The sequence below is a fragment of the Schistocerca piceifrons genome, chromosome 7, assembly GCF_021461385.2.
Source record: "Schistocerca piceifrons isolate TAMUIC-IGC-003096 chromosome 7, iqSchPice1.1, whole genome shotgun sequence".
NCBI classification, from domain to species: domain Eukaryota; kingdom Metazoa; phylum Arthropoda; class Insecta; order Orthoptera; family Acrididae; genus Schistocerca; species Schistocerca piceifrons.
The window spans coordinates 80,717,864-80,739,702 of record NC_060144.1 but is presented as its reverse complement, the minus strand read 5'-3'; the positions used below and the strand labels follow the sequence as shown (position 1 = coordinate 80,739,702).

Sequence of the window (21,839 nt, the reverse complement as noted above, 5' to 3'; positions counted from 1 at the left end):
CTCAATCTCGGAGAGGAAAACTTATATTTATTCAACTTTTCATTCTAATTTCGCGCTGTTTTTTCCAGAACACATTTAAAAAGAAGTGGGAATAAGTCATCACAGTGGCATGTGCCTGTGTTAATTTCTAAGGGCTGAGATATTTCTCCCACAAATTTCACTTTAGATACTGTATCTGTAAGTGTTTCACGAATTAGATTTCCTAATTTATACTCCACACCAAATTTTCGGATTGTTTTATCTGTAAGATTATCTATCAATGGACTCAACGGCCTTTTCGAAATCAACAAACATTACTACTGTATCTTTTGAATACACTTATCTGTAGTGAGTGATTAAATATTTGTTCAAAACATGATCTGCCCTCCGTAGCACATCTTGATATTCACCCAGATTCAGTGATGTTTTTACTCTGTTTCTTAACATCATGGAAGATATTTAATGTGCAACTGGCAACAATTAAATTACTGTGTAGTTGTTAACGTCTTGTACATTACCTTTCTTATGTAGCTGATGTATCAAGGCTACCTTCCACTCTCCTGAGATTTTTTCCGTTTTCCAGAGTTCTTCAAAGATAAATTTTAGCTCATGTTTTATTTTTGGCAAATACATTTTCAAAAGTTCCTTTGTAACAGAGTCTTCTCCACTAGCTATACATTTTTGTTAAGTTTTCAATAACCTCTTCAATTTCTATGACAGTCTTCTGCTAGATTTTCATAAGTGTTGAGGATTCCAACTAATGGGCTGGTTCTGGACAGTTAAAAAGCCAATAAGAATATTTTGCAAGCATTTCGTTATTTCCAGCGTTGCTTAAGCTAAGCATGTTATTTTCATCTATGAAATACACACTTGGGGTTTGGTATCTCTCTAGTCTGCTCTTAAATGTCTGATAAAAACCACAGGCATTATTTTTTCATAGTTCTCCACAATTTCTGAAACTTTCCTCTTTTCAGAATCTACTTTAGTTCTTCTAATTATCGTTGCTATTTTCTTTCTTTGCTGTTTGAACTGATCATTGTCTTCAATTTTTCTTGGGTATTTTCACTTGGTCCATTTTTCTTACCTTCTCTGTTAAAACTTCTTTACATGCTTCATTCCGCCATATTTCCTCTTTATATTTGATTGACCTAAATGTTTTCTGGGCAGCATTGTTAATTTCTTTAGATAATTTTGGCAAGTTGTCATGTTCAGTTATTTTAGTTTCATCTTAGTACTTTTTACCTGAATCTTTTATTATCGTAAGTCTGTCTGTACGGTATTTTACTAGTTTTTGTGATTTTAGTTTTATTGTATTAGGTAGTATAGATTCACCGTTACTGATTACTTTGACACTAGTAATTTACTTGTAACTTTTAGAGAAAAGGCTGTATGACGAGATTTGGAGATATCCGTGTATTGTTCGTCCACCGCTAACAGTCGTCTGGCTTTTGCTAAGACTCCATATAAGTTGTCAGGCTGTGTAGCTTATTCATACTTCCTTGTCTTTCGTTTGTCTACAAATATTTTTCAAGCTAATATTCCTTCTCTGGTTCCTCGGCGTTTTCGGACACCAAATTGGGTTTGAGACAGCGCGGCTTCAACTTCTAGAGCATTCGGTTCAGGACGGTCCCCAGGCTGTGGTAGTGCTGATGTCGTTCTTCGGCTAACATGAATTAATTACTGATGGCACCGACTGTGCCTGCATGACTATTTGAAATAATCGTATAAAATATGATTGCAGCGTGCTGTAGCTCTCCGATTCCTCGGGAAGAGTAACCACGTATATTAATCGAAATAGATATGGATTAACTTGTAGGGTTAGACAGCAATTGTAGGTCCATTGTAGAGCTCGAAAATGAGTGGGGATAGCAACACGCAGTCTGTTATTTTTTTGTGTAAACAGAGCAGTCCTGGTAAAAACTGCGTTTATTCTTGAAGCATGTCAGTTCACAAGTTGTAAACGTAAAAAGATACATAAATCCGACGAGCATGGGAAAAAACAGAGGAACAATTGCACCTGGGGTTTGCTACACAAGAAGAGTTTACCTGCATACCGCAAAATTATTTGCTACGGCAACAAGTGACCTCAATGGCACACGGACCCGGCGTCGGTAACAGCCCCATCTTTCATGGAGACGGCTTCAAGGTACGTCTCTTCTCTCTAGCCCTGCCCATCTGTGAGTGGGCTCCTGTACTAACCCTATCTTTACACCTCGATTAGCTCGAGAGAATCTGCTACAGTGGGTCCTGGCAAGTTGCTATTCCAACTGTCGTGTTAGGCACGCTAACCCCCCCCCCCCCCCACCCCTCCCCCACCGCTCCCCTCTCCACCCCCTCCCCCACCAACTCCTCCCCACAGGAACGACAAAAGAAAAGAACTTGTCAAGCTACCTGGTAAGGTCGGAGTTTGCACGAGGCCTGAGATAGACGAGACAGACAGTATCTCTTGTCTACTCCACTAAGTGTGAACGTAACAGCCTCATTCTCACCTCCTGTTGTCCCAAGAAGTGCCCACTGTGCACAACAGCAGCAGAATTGCCAAAGCGACCATTCTCCCAGTAAAGTCCAGTCATCCTTCAATCCGATTCCCAGAACTTCTGAAGATAGACGTTGACTGTGGGTATTGGATCACAGACACAGTCTCTTTGACTGTTCAGAGATGTCCACCCAGAGATGTAAACTACCATGCATGAGCCAGGTGGTAATACGTTGGAAGAGTTTGACCAGAAACATGACATTGCACACGTTAGGTGTTAGCAACAGATTACAGAAAGTTGCAGTGAACTGATAACATTCCCTAATTCTCTATGATTTTATTCACACGTATGTTATAAACTGAGGCACTGAACGCTCACGGCCATATTTCAGTTTGCGGTGCTGTGCGCAAGATAGCAGTCGCAACATGCCCAACAAGTCGTTGGAAGTTCCCCTGCAGAAATACTGAGCTATGATGCTTCTGTAGCTGTCCATAATTTCGAAAGTGTTGCCGGTGCAGGATTTTGTGCACGAACTGACCTCTCGATTATATTCCACAAATGTTCGATAGGAATCATGTCGGGCGATCTGGGTGGCCGAATCATTTGCTCGAACTGTCCAGAATGTTCTTCAAACCAATCGTGAACAAACAATGCTGTTGGACGAACATCCGCAACTGAGCATTATACCAGAGGTTGAAAATACCGCTTCAGTTGTAAATTTCTTTTATTATCACACAACATGTTGCAGCACTTCCACGTGCTCGCGGGGGCTCTATACGATGTTAGGCAGGTGCACTAGTTTCTTTGGCTCTTAAGTGTAACACACGTTTGTTACCCTCGCCTTGGGCTCTTTCTCACCCCTTTACGTCCTCTGAAATTAGTCAGCGTTGTTTGTTAATGGACGTTACTCCAGCACTCTCAATGCTGTGCGGCACCTCGCGATAATACATGATAAAAATGTCACTGCTGTTCTTTCAGATACGATAAACCTCTTACAACACCGATAAGGCGTAAGTAACACAAGAAACTTAATAATCTGAGATAGTTGAGTCTTTACTTCCGTCGTCCTGAGATAAACGATTGCGCAATTTTCACAGAGTGTAGCCGGCGGGATCGCATCGCTGTAGTAAACATATACACATCAAAAACAGTTTTGCTTCAACCCGGTTCCCAGAACTTCTGAAGATAGACGTTGACTGTGGGTATTGGATCACAGACACAGTCTCTTTGACTGTTCAGAGATCTCCACCCAAAGATGTAAACTACCATGCATGAGCAGCGCCTTTTAGACGAAGGGGGACCGACAGCCGATCAGTTCCAGTCATTCCACCAGGAAGGAGGTACACGTCTCATGTTGTCTGTAGTTCAACCATGCCTAAACGGTCAATACCGCGGTTTGATCGCGTCCCCATTGCTACGTTGTGCCAGGAAGGGTCTCAAGAAGGGGAGTGTCCAGAAGTCTCGGAGTGAACCAAAGCGATGTTGTTCGGACATGGAGGAGATACAGAGAGACAGGAGCTGTCGATGACATGCCTCGCTCAGGCCACCCAATGGCTACTACTGCAGTGGATGACCGCTACCTACGGACTGTGGCTCGGAGGAACCCTGATAGCAACGTCACCATGTTGGATAATGCTTTTCGTGCAGCCACAGGACGTCGTGTTGCGACTCAAACTGTGCGCAATAGGCTGCGACGTCCATGGCGAGATCCATCTTTGCAACCACGACACCGTGCAGCGCGGTACACATGGGCCCAACAACATGCAGAATGGACCGCTCAGGACTGGCATCACGTTCTCTTCACCGATCAGTGTCACATATGCCTTCAACCAGACAGTCGTCGGAGACTTGTTTGGAGGCAACCCGGTCAGGCTGAACGCCTTAGACACAATGTCCAGGAAGTGCAGCAAGGTGGAGATTCCCTGATGTTTTGGGGTGGCATTGTGTGAGGCCGACGTACGCAGCTGGTGGTAATGGAAGGCGCCGTAACGGCTGTACGATACGTGAATGCCATCCTCCGACCGATAGTGCAACCATATCTGCAGCATATTGGCGAGAAATTCGCCTTCAAAAAAGGGTTCAAATGGCTCTGAGCACTATGGGACTCAACTGCTGTGGTCATCAGTCCCCTAGAACTTAGAACTACTTAAACCTAACTAACCTAAGGACATCACACACATCCATGCCCGAGGCAGGATTCGAACCTGCGACCGTAGCAGTCGCACGGTTCTGGACGGCGCGCCTAGAACCGCGAGACCACCGCGGCCGGCAAATTCGCCTTCATGGACGACAATTCGCGCCACCATCCTTCACATCTTGTGAATAACATCCTTCAGGATAACGACATCGTTCGACTAGAGTGGCCAGCATGTTCTTCAGACATGAACCCTATCGTACATGCCTGTGATGGATTGAAACGGGCTGTTTATGGACGACGTGAACCATTAACCACTCTGATGGATCTACACAGAATCGCCATTGAGGAGTGGGACAATCTGGACCAACAGTGCCGTGCTGAATTTGTGGATAGTATGCCACGATGACTACAGGCATACATCAATGCAAGAGGACGTGCTACTAGGTATTGGAGGTACCGGTGTGTACAGCAACCTGGAGCACCACCTCTGAACGTCTCGCTGTCTGGTGATGCAAAATGCAATGTGTCATTTTCAGGAGCAATAAAAATGGTGGAAATGATGTTTATGTTGATCTCTATTCCAATTTTCTGTACAGGTTCCCCAACTCTCAGAACCGAGGGGATGCAAAACTTTTTTTGATGTGTGTATTAATTTTCCGTTTGAATATTACTTAGCGGTAACAGCTAATGCCAATTTTCAGGTTTTCGCATTAAACCTTTCATTTTATTTGGGTGGCACGGTAAATGCGGGATCCTGTCTGGCCATGGCAGCAGCTACAGCAAAATGCAGTGCCGCAGTCTGGGCAGTGTCTCCGTGTGTTGTTCGGAGACAACCCACTTTCCGCCCGGCTGCTATAGCTGGACGGGTGCATTACTAGTCATCCTCTCAAACGCTGTCTATACTCTTGTAGGGTAGGCAATGTGGAACGCTTAACAGAATCCAGAAACACCTGCCGTAATATTTTATTCCACTCCTGCACTGTAGTCTCACGACCTGTCCATCGCCGCCAAAAAGCTGTGAGTATTTATGCTGATGTCGTTATCTAAATACCTGCAGAGCCTCGAGTACAGCTCTTGTATAACAGGCTGTATCGACCGCCCTGTTTTCCCCAACTCTGAAGATGCAGCACCCTTTACGTTGTGGGCTGTTAACCTATTCACTGAACTTTTTACAATATTTCTTATAAAATATTTGATATTGCTTGTAAGAGGTATACCGAACAATATCTAATGGGTGTAGAGCAATTTAGACTGCCCTTTTCATATAAAAGAAAAACTGAAATGTCATATTACACGGCTACAGAAATGTAGGCTCGGAACTTGCGTGGTAGTTTGTAAATTTGTTGTTTGTTGAGTTCTGGTCAAAACTTTATTTGTTAAAGGTTAATGTTGCTTGTGCAGGTTCCCTCACAGTGACTAATCATATAGGCCTATAAAACAACTTTAATCACCACTCGTCCTACCGTACCAATAGAAAAAATGAAGGGTTATTCAGTTTGTGTGTCTATGTTTACGATAATGAGGTATAAATACATAACAATGAATATTATTCTCCACTTTGCCATTTGCGAAAATATCTCAGGAATCGAAAACATTTGAGACAAACTGCTTCAGTGCAGTTTATGACTGGGGTAGGAAACGCAACTGTGTGCGGTTCGTTTTATGTTTGTAACTACTTTTATTGACATGTACTTACGATACACAATTGAGTGCCCGGCTCGGGCCCCTGTTGTCTTCCCGGCCCATCTTTTTCTTCGTTCAGGGCCACTTGGAAATCTAAATACGCAAAAACCATTTTTTCAGTGGTTAGTGCAGTTCGCAGCTGAGCAGGCACCAATATTTACGACGAATTTTTCAATACATTTAAATAGAAATCCCCACACGCTTCGTGAGTCAGACGTGAACAAATATGTGGTGTCACCGCCAGACACCACACTTGATAGGTGGTAGCCTTTAAATCGGCCGCGGTCCGTTAGTATACGTCGGACCCGCGTGTCGCCATTATCAGTGATTGCAGACCGAGCGCCGCCACACGGCAGGTCTAGTCTAGAGAGACTCCCTAGCACTCGCCCCAGTTGTACAGCCGACTTTGCTAGCGATGGTTCACTGTTTACATACGCTCTCATTTGCAGAGACGACAGCTTAGCATAGCCTTCAGCTACGTCATTTGCTACGACCTAGCAAGGCGCCATATTCAGTTACTACATGTAATATCTTCAAGAACGTATTCTGAACAGATAATATTGTGACTCATGTACAGTCAAGAGCGACGTTCATCATTAATGGATTAAAGTTAAGTATTAAACTAATTTCGTCCGCTTTCTGAATTCTCATTCCTTGTCATGTTCCAGACCTCACGTCAGTATAGTTCTTCCCTCCACACGCTAGCCTGCGTGAGCTAAAACGCGTGCATTTCGGCCTCCATTCGTAACACCGTGTTGGCTCTTCTGCTAACACAAAAAAATAAATCCTGTACTTTGGGGTAAACATGGAGGATAGTTCAGGTCAGGTCGTAGGAGTCTTTGTCTCATGCGTGACTCCACTCCAGTAGCTGAGTGGTCATGCGAGGGGCCCGGCTTCGATTCCCAGCTACGTCGGAGATTTTCCCCACTAAGGGGCTGGCTGTTGCGTTGTTGCCATCATCTCATGATCATCATCGGCACGCAAGCCACCGAAGTGGCTTTAAACAAATAGACTTACACCAGGCGGCAGAACTCCCGGAGAGGGGACTCCCAGCACAAATATGCCATTCGCACATTTCTTTTCACGCATGGCGCATACTTTGGAGCGGACTGATCACTTCCAAGATACAAGCTGTCTCCTCAGATGACATGAGGGCTTTGGGATGTATATGTCAGCAGCATGGTGTTCCACCTGTTCTTTGTCGATGTCTCGCTGTTCAGAAACAGCAAACACAGGGTCCACTTTCCTCTTCTGATCACACAAGTTGATGGCTTCGTGTGGGGTCTGCTCCATGTGGTGAATGGGAGTGGGGAGTGGTCACTGTAATGAAATTCATCCGTAATTTTCTACGGAATAGAATCAGCAACGGCTGGAGAACTGAGAGAGATGTTTATGGCTCAGGATAACACAGTAGAAGTTTTGAAATGCGTATGGTTGTTTGTATTGAGGATACTAACTCCTGAGATGTCTTGAGGCTCTGTACAACTCGACCACTGTGGCAAGTATAGAGGATAAGCCTCATAAAAAAACTGAAGCCTTCTATTAGGAGAGTTGGTCGCGGAATTATTCTATCGTTGAGACCCTCATGTTTTATTGCTTGTTGTGGTGGTAAGCGCAAAGAGCGCCCGGTGATCCTTTGTCCCATATTAATTTCGGCAGCAGCAGGTCAGTAACCAGGGGTATTAGCCACATAGCTACCCCTGCACTGGACCTGTCTCTATTAAAATCATTCTTTCAGTGAAGAGTATATTAGTTTTTTTTAGAAAACAAGCACAAAAGATTTCCTTGTACGGAAAGTTTCATTTCCTCCATATGTCCTGGACACATTGATGTTTCACTGTAGTAAAGCAGGTTTTCCTCGTTCTTTCCTCCTGTCAATCCAACGCGGCGGAAAGTTTGCTGTAGTGAGAAGTTTATTTGTTAGGATTTGCAGGTTCTCTCCGTCAGATGTCGAAAATATAAGCGTGGTTGTCAGTTAGATCCTTCACGTCGCATTATTTAATTGTTTGATATCTGAACTTTTTTTTCGTCCTCTTGTTGGATTTTGGGGACGATTCTAACAAACATTCGTCCGGTTCTCTTTGCTGCCCTTTATGAAGGTGTATTATTATTTCACACTACATATTCTGCTGCCACCAATATTTGTCGTACAAATACTTGCTGCTTTAACCAGTGACGCAGACTTGCAGCTAGATTTACAGGTGCTGCCGGTTACGTTCTGTTGATCTGCCAGTGGCCTACAAGTCTTTGGAACACAATGATTCAACTCTGAGACGAATTACTTCAAAAAGGTAGGTAGCTATGCAACCTTAAATGATGTCTACATCTCTGCCGTATGAAAATAAATGAAGCACCCGGAAAGGGAGGAGGAAACAAAATGAAATTTAATGGGTTGAGGGGATATGAAATGTTATTTCAGTGGTTACAAAATCGAGTCAATTTAGAGAGAACTTGACAGTATGAAACCACTTGCCACTGTGACGTTGCACTCCTAATGATCTGGATGTATGCATCTCATTCGTTTGGGAAGGGTGTCGTAAAACCGTTGCATTCTTTCCTGATCAAGCTGGCCTACAACAGTTGTTACTAGTGCTTGATATCCTGGATACGGAGGTAACGTCCGAGCTGATACTACAATTAACGTTCTATCTGGGAAAGATCTGGGGATCTTGCTGGCCACAACAGTATCTCAACATCACGCAGACAATTTGTAGACTGACATGCTATGTATGGAGCAGCACCACAGCACTGTCGCACGAGAGGCAGTATGTAAGGACGCAGGACGTCTCTGACGTACCATTGGGCTGTCAGAATTCCTTCAGTCACTACCTGAAGCCATAGCCGATGGCGGCTATGACCGCTCTTTTAATTGAGAACAATATTATCAGGCTCATTCTCATATATGGGAGAGGTGAACGACGATATCGGAAATAATTAATAGCATCGAAAAAGTTTTAATTAAAATTATCGGTATATAATCTCTCATCAGAATAACGCCCGCAGTAAAGTAGCGCTTCAGAGCAATCATAGAGGGTTTAACGCGGCTACTTGTGTTTCTAAATTCTGCTATATAAACCATGCGCGGGTATTTTTAGTTCTCTTGTCTTGTTTTCTGCGCTCTGAATAAGTCTACGTAGATGCGGCGTGCGATATAGCTGGCTTTTCCGTGTAGTATGTTATGGAAGCGATCAGGGCACTTTTGTTAAACCGCAAGAAAACTGACTATAGTTAATTTATACAGGACAGACTTTTGCCGTAAGGTCGCGGACTAGGGATATCTGAGGAATTGTGCGCGCGAGATAAAATAGCGCTCAGTATTAAATTCTATTCCATGCCGAATAACCGATAATAGGATCTGTAGACTATACCATAGAGTAAATATCTCTGGAGTGAGCATTGCGTTCTGCGCATGTTGTCAACATTAAACTAGGATTGTCAGGTGTCTTCGGGACTTCGCTGTGCATGTGTGCTTTCCGCAGAGTTTAAAGTTTATAATATCAAGAGTTTTTGTTGTGTTTTCACCGTTTGTTGATAGTGTAATAGCGATGGTGAATTACTGTTGTTGCTACGGATGCAAAGAAAAATATGTGACAGGAGGGATAGTAACTTTTCATGGGTACTATGTTCAAAAATTTCGAGACGCTTTATAATTAAGGCTTGATTCTGTAGATCTATTTTTCTACGATTTTATGACTATATAATAGATATTACGTCTCATACAAAAGCTTACAAACAATCGCTTCCTCTCGTAAATTTCCTAGTGGACGGGAAAGGGAATGGTTAGCTGTTTCAGCAAATACTATCCTCCATGCATTTATCAGTGACTTGTCGATTATGTATATAGATTTGAAAGACGGGAGACAGATAAATTCAATAGAGTGGGAGTCTGTAATTGTCTTCGTACAATATGTGTGTCCAAACCTTTCTGTTTACTATAAAGTTACAGTAGACCATGTTAAGTGTGTCTAGGACATGGAGAATGATTAAGTGTGATTTATATTTTAGTTTCCCGAAGGATGAACAACGAGTAAAGATGTGGCTCCAGAAAATGAGGAGGAGTAATTTTGTCCCCACAAAATATTCCGAAGTATGTTCAAAACACTTTGAAGAGGAATGTTTAGACAGAGAAAAATTTGGACGTGTGTGGCTGAGAAAATGAGGAGGAGTAATTTTGTCCCCACAAAATATTCCGAAGTATGTTCAAAACACTTTGAAGAGGAATGTTTAGGCAGAGAAAAATTTGGACGTGTGTGGCTGACGGTAGATGCTATACCAACTATTTATAATTTTCCACAGCACCTACTACTTATTTCTGCATTCAGGTTAAATACATTTTCTGCACAAATCAAATAAAAAACGCAATAGTGTAGCTAATCAAAGTACACATTCATCTTCTTTGGTGTATTTTGCCTTCAATTTATTTTCTTCACCATTTGATTAAGAAGCGTAAAATATTAGTAAACATATCCCCGAACTCTTTCATTTGTGTCACTTTCCACTTCCCTTAATGGTGTTATATGGGCTGACTGTTACATGACTAACTGTATTTGCTTTACATTACATTTATTCTCCGATCGCCTTTTTTTTCCCTTCTTACTCAGTCTACTATTTATTTAATAAACCGGGAGCAAGTACGTAAAATGCGTTAAATAAACACTTCAAAGTGTCACCAGTAAGAAAAATTGTGCTTTAGGTCGCAAAAACGAGAAAATAAATACGCAGAAATAGTAGAAAAAAAGGACGAATTAGCAGGGATATAATCGCTAATGTGTGGCAAATTCGGTGTTTTTCGGACACTTCCAAAAGTACTAGCGTACTGTCAAGTCGTTTTGCAAGACTATCACTGCAAAAATGTACATCAGGCTCTGTAATACTATAAAGTGCCGTATCATGCCGAAAACTACCAAAAATCGAGTGCATCTGAACTGTGACACCTATCGCAAAGAAGCAGAATGTAATATCACTTGTCCTTAAAAGTTACGTAGCTGGTATATTCCCGGTATCAAATGGATAGTGTTAAAATGTCTGCGCAACATATATAAATAATCCACGACACGTACGAAAAGAATCCGTCTGTACTAGGGATGTAGTGACATTCGAAATATACAGGGCGCTATACGAACAAACACACGACGTCCCGAGAACACATGAACAGGCCGGCAATGTATGTTGACAACACAAAATCTGTTCTGCGCATGTGAATGCTCACTCCAGAGATATTTACTCTATGGACTATACGAAGGGACGTTAAACTGAATATAAAAACTGAACTGGACACTTGGCTTTGTGAAAGTAAAAGCTTAGGAAGTTTGAATCACTGTATCGAAGTACAGTAACGGACCATAGTCCTTGCTACAATATCTTTGAGTGGCGAACTATAAAAACCACGGACATTTTAGCAGCCGTAATTGCTGACAGTAATTGTAGGATCAACCCTCCTTTTCCCTCATAGCAAACGCAATCATTCATGATCATTTAATTGTTGTTAAATGTTAATAAAAAACTAAAGTGGTTTCTGTTGAAAGGTGCGGAGCAAGTAAAATACAATGTTTACTGTGTGTGCTTTTTTTAAAAAAATAGAATAGTGGTTAACATCTAAGAGTTTATATAAAAATAAAATATAACTGTAAGGTAGGTTGACATAGCAACATATCAAGTACGTATAGTGTTTTTTTTTTACTTTGTGTCTATGTATGTGTGTTATTACATTCACATAATGTTACAATAAAATTAAGATAAAAATCACAGCAGGTTATGGGCCCAGAGCTATAAGAAAATAGAAAAGCTAAAAATAGAAAGCATGAATAAGGAAGAAAAACAGTTAAAGATGTTTCAAGAAAACGAAGAATTTCGTGATATACAAGTGCTTAAAGTTAGTAGTACATTCAATCTGTGGAATGCTGAAATTAGAATACTATTTAATACGCAAGATCTGTGCAATATTGTGGATGGAACTGAAACACTGGAAAATTGCAAAACTTTAGAAAAACAGAAAAAATGACAGAAAATGGACAGCAAGGAAAAACATTTTATAATGAGAACAATTGATAAAAAGGTAAAGCCACATGTACTGTGTTGTGAAACTTCCAAGGCAATGTATGATAAACTTAAGCAATTTATAAAAGAGATGCGTCTCAAGAACTCAGCAGCTGCTTAAAGAATTTTATAGTTTCAAGTACGATAAAACCAGATACATAGCTAGTAATATAAGTGCACTACAGAATATAGTATTTGAACTGAATCGTCTCCAGTCAGAAAAGAACAGATATTATGATCATACCCAAGATATTGTCTGTTTTGCCAGAAGAATACAAACACTTTTCTCCAGCATGGGATTCGTCACCCAGTGGTGAGAAGACTATGGAAAATCTAACTGCAAGGCTTATAAGAGAAGAGGAACGACTGAAAAACAATAATCAAGAAGAGAGTATTGCCTTTGATGTTGGGTTTAACAAAAATAAAAGAAATGATATAATTTGTAAAAATTGTGGTTGTCGTGGACATTTTGCAAGAGAATGCAGGAAGCCTAAGAAGAAAGAACATTGCTCCATATGCAAGAGGAATAATCACAAAGAAGAAGAGTGTTGCTTTAAAAATAAAAATAAAATTCAAGAACCAAAACTGAGATCTTTCAAGCTCTGTCCTCATTGCAAAAAGACTAACAACAAAGAAGAAGATTGTTATTTTAAGAACAAAGACAGCGAAAGAATATCATTTTGCACTTTTTAAGACGTAGAAGAAGATCTAGTCCCTCAAGAAAACAAGAAACAAGACATTGATGACGAAAAGAAGATAGAAGACACTGCACATATTGCATATGAATGTAACAAATGAAAGATTTCACAGGAAGCCAATGAGAAAGAAGATATGGTCATGGTTGTTGATAGCGCATGTACAGGACATTTGTGTAATGAAGTGGACAAGTTAACAAATGTGAGACATTATGATGGTATTGTAAAAGTTGCCAAACAAGGTGGATCAATGAAAATAGTTTCAAAAGGAAACTTTGTAGGAGATAACTGTGTTCTAAAAGATGTTATGCATGTTCCTGAACTGAGCAGAAATCTGATGTCTGTAAATGCTATCACTGAAAAAGATTGTACAGTTCCAGAATGAGATTTTCACTCTCCAGCGGAGTGCGCGCTGATATGAAACTTCCTGGCAGATTAAAACTGTGTGCCGGAACCAGTCTCAAACTCGCTTACACTGCAGACGCTGTATCCATCTTTCTCTCTCTCTCTCTGTTTTTTTTTTTTTTTTTTTTTTTTTTGAGCCACCGATGGCACAGAGGATAGTGCGACTGCAGGGACTATCTCGCGCACGCCTCCCGCGAGACCCACATTCTCACCTTATATGTCTACACACTACATTCTTAGTGTCCCTACCCGTCAGCAGCTGAAGGTATTAATATACACTCCTGGAAATGGAAAAAAGAACACATTGACACCGGTGTGTCAGACCCACCATACTTGCTCCGGACACTGCGAGAGGGCTGTACAAGCAATGATCACACGCACGGCACAGCGGACACACCAGGAACCGCGGTGTTGGCCGTCGAATGGCGCTAGCTGCGCAGCATTTGTGCACCGCCGCCGTCAGTGTCACCTGCACGGCGCCAAACACGCATACGACCAGGACAATGCACGTCCGCATGTATCCCGTGCCACCCAACGCGCTCTAGAAGGTGTAAGTCAACTACCCTGGCCAGCAAGATCTCCGGATCTGTCCCCCATTGAGCATGTTTGGGACTGGATGAAGCGTCGTCTGACGCGGTCTGCACGTCCAGCACGAACGCTGGTCCAACTGAGGCGCCAGGTGGAAATGGTATGGCAAGCCGTTCCACAGGACTACATCCAGCATCTCTACGATCGTCTCCATGGGAGAATAGCAGCCTGCATTGCTGCGAAAGGTGGATATACACTGTACTAGTGCCGACATTGTGCATGCTCTGTTGCCTGTGTCTATGTGCCTGTGGTTCTGTCAGTGTGATCATGTGATGTATCTGACCCCAGGAATGTGTCAATAAAGTTTCCCCTTCCTGGGACAATGAATTCACGGTGTTCTTATTTCAATTTCCAGGAGTGTATAATCCTGGTTTCGTTCTAGATGGCTCCAGGTCATCAATGGTGTGTGTTTTTTCGGACATGTCCAAGGGAACAGACACCATATCCATGTAAGCATAAAATCATACTAAGTTCATAAATGTTGCACTAGTCGCGCGTTGTCTACTGGGTTTTCTAAAAAAGGAAACAAGAGTATTATCCTCAGTAAGGGTATGTTTTTATTATTAAAAGTCCCTGAAACAGAAAATGCTATGAACATCAAAGAGAAACAACAAAAAGACGATCCAACCTTAACTTGTGAAGTCAATGGACTGGACCTGAAGGCACTGTTAAGTCCCAATCACATTTTTCTTTATAATTGAATATTGCGTGGGAACTGTCTTGCTGTTCTATCAAAATTAACATTAGTTCGTACATAGCTAGCTAAATATGCAGGGTGTTCAGCAGTCCCTACCGATGGGTTTTATGCAACCTGCGATGTCTTGAAATACCAAGCGCGAGATCTACGTATTCTCTCGCTCGCTACACAGAAACTATTACTCCTACATAAAAAATGAACGGGACTTTTTGTACGAAATTTAATGTAGTTGAATTTTGTACTGGGATATGTTTTCGACAGAGGCCACAGTTTTCGAATTATTCGAGAAAAATGTACAAAAGTAACCTTCAAATGCATCTCTCTCTAATGACTCGAAAACCGTGGCCTCCAGCGAAAACGTGTCGCAGTACAAAATTTAACTACATTGAATTTCCTACAAAAAGGTCCTGTTTATTTTTTCTTTAGAAGTAATAGTTTGCACGTAGCGAGCGAGAGAATAGAATATCTCACATATAGCTTCTGAAGGCACTGCATATTGCATAAAACCATTTTTTAGGCTCAGCTGCATCACCTTGTATATTACCACTCAACTGAGTTCACACACGAACCATATTTTTATTTACGTATCTTTGCAGCGTTGTTCCACACGCCAAGCCGCTGTTTGCAAAGCAGCTGTTCACTTGCCAGTCTGACGTTGTTGTTGTTGTTGTTGTGGTCTTCAGTCCTGAGACTGGTTGGATGCAGCTCTCCATGCTACTCTATCCTGTGCAAGCTTCTTCATCTCCCAGTACCTACTTCAGCCAACATCCTTCTGAATCTGCTTAGTGTATTCATCTCTTGGTCCCCCTCTACGATTTTTACCCTCCACGCTGCCCTCCAATACTAAATTGGTTATCCCTTGATGCCTCAGAACATGTCCTACCAACCGATGATCCCTTCTTCTAGTCAAGTTGTGCCACAAACTCCTCTTCTTCCCAATCCTATTCACTACCTCCTCATTAGTTATGTGATCTACCCATCTAATCTTCAGCATTCTTCTGTAGCACCACATTTCGAAAGCTTCTATTCTCTTCTTGTCTAAACTACTTATCGTCCATGTTTCACTTCCATACAAGGCCACCCTCCACACACATACTTTCAGAAATGACTTCCTGACACTTAAATTTATACTCGATGTTAACAAATTTCTCTTCTTCAGAAACGCTTTCCTTGCCATTGCCAGTCTACATTTTATATCCTCTTTACTTCGACCATCATCAGTTATTTTGCTCCCCAAATAGGAAAACTCCTTTACTACTTTAAGTGTCTCATTTCCTAATCTAATTCCCTCAGCATCACCTGATTTATTTCGACTACATTCCATTATCCTCGTTTTGCTTTTGTTGACGTTCATCTTATATCTTCCTTTCAAGACACTGTCCATTCGGTTCAACTGCTCTTCCAAGTCCTTTGCTGTCTCCGACAGAATTACAATGTCATCGGCGAACCTTAAAGTTTTCATTTTTTCTTCATGCATTTTAATACCTACTCCGAATTTTTCTTTTGTTTCCTTTACTGCTTGCTCAATATACTGATTGAACAACATCGGGCAGAGGCTACAACCCCGTCTCACTCCCTTCCCAACCACCGCTTCCCTTTCATGTCCCTCGACCCTTATAACTGCCACCTGCTTTCTGGACAAATTGTAAATAGCCTTTCGCTCTCTGTATTTTATTCCTGCCACCTTCAGAATTTGAAAGAGAGTATTCCAGTCAATATTGTCGAAAGCTTTCTCTAAGTCTACAAATGCTAGAAACGTAGGTTTGCCTTTTCTTAATCTAGCTTCTAAAATGTAGAGTCAGTATTGCCTCACGTGTTTCAACATTTTTACGGAATCCAAACTGATCTTCCCTGAGGTCGGATTCTACCAGTTTTTCCATTCGTCTGTAAAGAATTCGCGTTAATATTTTGCAGCCGTAACTTATTAAACTGATAGTTCGGTAATTTTCACATATGTCAACACGTGCTTTCTTTGGAATTGGAATTATTATATTCTTCTTGAAGTCTGAGGGTATTTCGCCTGTCTCATACATTTTGCTCACCGGATGGTAGAGTTTTGTCAGGACTGGCTCTCCCAAGGCTGTCAGTAGTTCTAATGGAATGTTGTCTACTCCAGGGGCCCTGTTTCGAGTTAGGTCTTTCAGTGCTCTATCAAACTCTTCACGCAATATCATATCTCCCATTTCATCTTCATCTACATTCTCTTCCATTTCTATAACATTGTCCTCAAGAACATCACCCTTGTATAGACCATCTAGATACTCCTTCCACCTTTCTGCTTTCCCTTCTTTGCTTAGAACTGGGTTTCCATCTGAGCTTTTGATATTCATACAAGTGGTTCTCTTTTCTCCAAAGGTCTCTTTAATTTTCCTATAGGCAGTATCTATTTTACTCCTAGTGAGATAAGCCTCCACATCCTTACATTTGTCCTCTAGCCATGCCTGCTTAGCCATTTTGTACTTCCTGTCGATCTCATTTTTGAGACGTTTGTAGGGCTATGCTAACATCTAGCGTACGGAACATAAACTGTTTGGAATTGGACCTACAGGCTGTTGAGTTGCAAAATCGGCCAGCACGCCTATGTCCCGCCAGTAAAAACAGGAGTAAACCGCGTTCAGCTCACGTGTTGATTTGATACTTTTGAAACTGACAGTTATTCTGTGTAGCACTGCTGTATAGCTATGCTAGGCGCTGTGAACCTCACAGTACTGGAAGGCCGTACGTCCCCCTGAGCAGTGTGTGCTTGGTGGAGGGTTGTGGCCTAGATGCGTGTGAGTGACAGACGTGCGGTGTGATGTGTCCAGGCCCAGGACGTGCTCGTGACGGTGCAGCAGGGCACGCTCCGGGGCGCCGTGGTCACCAGCGTGCTGGGCACGCCCTACATCAGCTTCAAGGGAGTGCCCTACGCCCAGCCGCCGGTGGGAAATCTCCGTTTCCAGGTGGGTTCTGTGTAACAACTTGAACTGAATCATAAGTATAAGTTTCCTGAATTTTTAAGGCGTTTTGTATTTGTGATTTAGACTGAACTCTGAATATTTGCTTGCTATCGCAACAGTATGAAAGTACGAGAGCGTGCTGAAAAGTAATGTCTCCGATTTTTTTTCCTGTTTTCAATATCGTTCGAGGTATTTCTTGTCATGGATGTTACTCGGCAGACTTTACCACTTCACTGAAGCAAGCTACAACCCACTGCCTCTAGAGGTCTACTAATTGTAGCGTGTAACGTGGTGGCGTGTAACGTAACAATCTGTAAGCAACAGTTTGCTGTAATCGAGCTTCTAACCGCAGAAAACGTTCGATCCATTGTAATGCACTACTGGCCATTAAAATTGCTACACCAAGAAGAAATGCAGATGATAAACGGATATTCATTGGACAAATATATTATACTAGAACTGACACGTGATTACATTTTCACCCAATTTGGATGCATAGATTATGAGAAATCAGTACCCAGAACAACCACCTCAGGCCGTAATAACGGCCTTGATACGCCTGGGCATTGAGCCAAACAGAGCTTGGATGGCGTGTACAGCTACAGCTGCCCATGCAGCTTCAACACGATACCACACTTCATCAAGAGTAGTGACTGGCGTATTGTGACGAGCCAGTTGCTCAGCCACCATTGACGAGACATTTTCAGCTGGTGAGAGATCTGAAGAATGTGCTGGCCAGGGCAGCAGTCTAACATTTTCTGTATCCAGAAAGGCCCGTACAGGACCTGCAACATGCGGTCGTGCATTATCCTGCAGAAATGTAAGGTTACACAGGGATCGAATGAAGGGCAAAGCCACGGGTCGTAACACATCTGAAATGTAACGTCCACAGTTCAAAGTACCGTCAATGTGAACAAGAGATGACCGAGGCGTGTAACCAATGGCACCCCATACCATCACACCGGGTGATATGCCAGTATGGCGATGACGAATACATGCTTCCAATGTGCGTTCACCGCGATGTCGCCAAACACGGATGCGACCATCATGATGCTGTAAACAGATTCATCCAAAAAAATGACGTCTTGCCATTCGTGCACCCAGGTTCGTCGTTGAGTACACCATCGCAGGAGCTCCTGTCTGTGATGCAGCGTCAAGGGTAACCACAGTCGTGGTCTCCGAGCTGGTAGTCCATGCTGCTGCAAACGTCGTCGAACTGTTCGTGCAGATGGTTGTTGTCTTGCAAACGTCCCCATCTGTTGACTCAGGGATGGAGACGTGGCTGCATGATCCGTTACAGCCATGCGGATAAGATGGCTGTCATCTCGACTGTTCGTGATACGAGGCCGCTGGGATCCAGCACGGCGTTCCGTATTACCCTCCTGAACCCACCGATCCCATATTCTGCTAACAGTCATTGGATCTCGACTAACGCGAGCAGCAATGTCGCAATACGATAAGCCGCAATCGCGATAGGCTACAATCCGACCTTTATCAAAGTCGGAAACGTGATGCGACGCATTTCTCCTCCTTACACGAGGCATCACAGCAACGTTTCACGAAGCAACGCCGGTCAACTGCTGTTTGTGTATGAGAAATCGGTTGGAAACTTTCCTCATTTCGGCACATTGTAGGTGTCGCCACCGGCGCCAACCTTGTGTGAATGCCCCGAAAAGCTAATCATTTGCATGTCACAGCATCTTCTTCCTGTCGGTTAAATTTGGCGTCTGTAGCACGTCATCTTCGTGGTTTAGCAATTGTAATGGTCAATCTTCGACATTGGGTTGTTCGAGCTGGTAATGAAAGAAATGGTGGTTCTAACCTCAACGTGTGTGTCAGAGATCGGAGCGGACGACTGCATACGGCAACCACGAGACTCAGTGGAATCGGACTGATGAAATCATCAGAGAAAATCATCGGATAAAACAGACACAGCTCCCAGGAAAGGGTGCCATATCACTAGAGCTCGTACAGGCTATCAGTGTAGAACTGCGATAGAGGAAACAGTGTGCACCATGGGTGCCTCGACTGCTCACTCCTGACATCAAGTAGGCGAGGCTGCATATCCACCAACTATTTGTTTTGCGTTTAGAGGATGAGGGCGACGGGTTCCTTAACAACACTGTGACATGTGATAAAAGCTGGGTTCACCATTTTGACCCAGGATACAAGAGACCGTCAATGGATTTTCTCCGCAAAGTATGACTGACACCAACAAAAGTTCAAGATCGTGCCATCAGCAAGCAAGGTCAGGCTAACAATGATCTGGGATCTTAAAGGTGTGGTGCACTTGAAATTCATGCCTACAGGTACCACTCTACAAAATACTGCGAGACCCTCAGAAATATGAAAGCATGAATTCGACGAGTTCGTCCACTCATGGACAGAAACTTAGTGCTGCACCACTCATTTGTGCTGCGACATTTGCAACTATCTGACGCCTTGGATTGACTGACATCGATCATCCTCTATACAGACCCGACTTCGTCCCATCCGATTTTCATCTGTTTCCAAAACTTAAAAGACATCTTCGAGGACTTCACTTTGATAGTGATGAAGTGGTGCAAGCAGAGGTGAGGTTGTAGCTCGGTCAACAAAGCCAACCATTCTACGCTGACAATATCAACAAAATGGTATCTCGTTGGGAGAAACTTGTTCGTCGCCAGGCTGAAAGTCTTGAGAAATAAATATGTACACATGAAGTATAACGATGCAAAATGTTAATATCGTTTGTGTAATTTAGAAAGCTTTAAGGTTTTTCACATAATTGGAGGCATTACTTCTCAGCACACCCTCGTAAAATATCCAATTTCAAAATGGAGAACACTGTTTTTCCTATTTTGCTACCCTTGGAGACGCCCTTGGCGTGGTCTAAAAAGCAAGTACAAAAGAGACAATGATTTCCAAAGAAACGTCAAAATGACCAATAAAAGCAGATTTCTATCCTAGACCATTACGTGGCTGAGAAACGTGAAAATATGAAATAAGCTAGAAACAATTGCAAAAGTCAAAATGGTTGGTGGAAAGAAAAAAAGAGGCAAAAATGACTTAAGAAACTTTAGATCTGTTTGCGTTCCATGCATTAGGTGAAAAATTTTCTCGTGATTTGTCACATAGCAGTGCAAAACATTACATTTCAATGAGTCAAAAAAGAAAACGCTGAGCTTAGAAGAGGATAGAGTACAATGGGCGTTTGGAAGTCATAAAATATAGTGCAAGGTAACCAACATGAATTATCAGGCGTTCATTGATTTCGAGAAAGATTTCGCCTCGGTTTCTAAAACATCTGTACCAACAGCTCTTGGAAAACTGATTTAGTATACTGAAAATATGTAGCTCATTCCTATAGCTTCCATTAGACTTCATCAGAATAGTCAGAAAGAAGGATGCTGCACACCACCAGTAATATTAGCACGAGTCCTAGAGAAAGTTATCAGATTCTTAAACTGAGAAAATGAAGAAAAATTTAAAATAAATGTAAAATTTCTCGGATTCTGAAGGCGTTTTATGTGTTTGCTTGAATGTCAAGTGCGTGTATTTGCTTGTTATTGAAATCTCATAAAAATAAAAGGCCAGTTGCAGCTTGGAGAATACTGTTTCACCGCATGGTCACATAGCATATGTGAACCAGCTTTACATTGCGGGTGGTATAGAATCCATATCAGTAAACTGCTAAATCTGTTACTTCATCACCCATTCCAGTTGCGTGTCGATTATATAAAGACATCCAGGAGCAATAACAATTTGATTTTCAGTTTTTCATATAATTACTGACCGAACTTAAATAATTAAGATGATGTGATAATCTACTCACTAAGAAGTGCAATTGTACTCCAAAGGATCAAATCGACATGTCAAGTATTCCAATTCAAAACTGTGTATGTCTTGCGGCAGCGTAACTAGAGTGTGCAAATTACACAGATCATGTTCACCAGTGTTCGAGAATGAGAGTACTTAGCGACTTTCAGAAATTTTTACACATAATTTAAAACCTTTTGGAAACTTTTGCTTCCTGATGGCACCTACAAAATATTGAGATCAAATATTTTTCGCTTACCACCTTTTCACTATTCACGCAGTCAAATTTGGGCATCAGTTTTGACGTTGTAATTGATTACTTCTTTAATATTATCTGTATACGCAACACATTTTGAAGATAGTATCCGTATTTATCACTGAATATATATGTGAACTTATACCGGGTGA

General features: G+C 42.1%; 1 protein-coding gene across 1 annotated transcript in view; it reads left to right on the top strand.

Moving 5' to 3' along the window:
• The first annotated feature begins 2,068 nt into the window (after positions 1-2,068).
• Positions 2,069-21,839, top strand: part of LOC124805445 (venom carboxylesterase-6-like) — a 135,751-nt gene continuing 115,980 nt past the window's right edge. Inside the window, exons 1-2 of the mRNA XM_047266007.1 lie at positions 2,069-2,125; positions 17,502-17,636. Of these exons, the coding sequence (XP_047121963.1) occupies positions 2,069-2,125; positions 17,502-17,636 (192 nt within the window). The remainder of the gene's footprint in view (positions 2,126-17,501; positions 17,637-21,839) is intronic.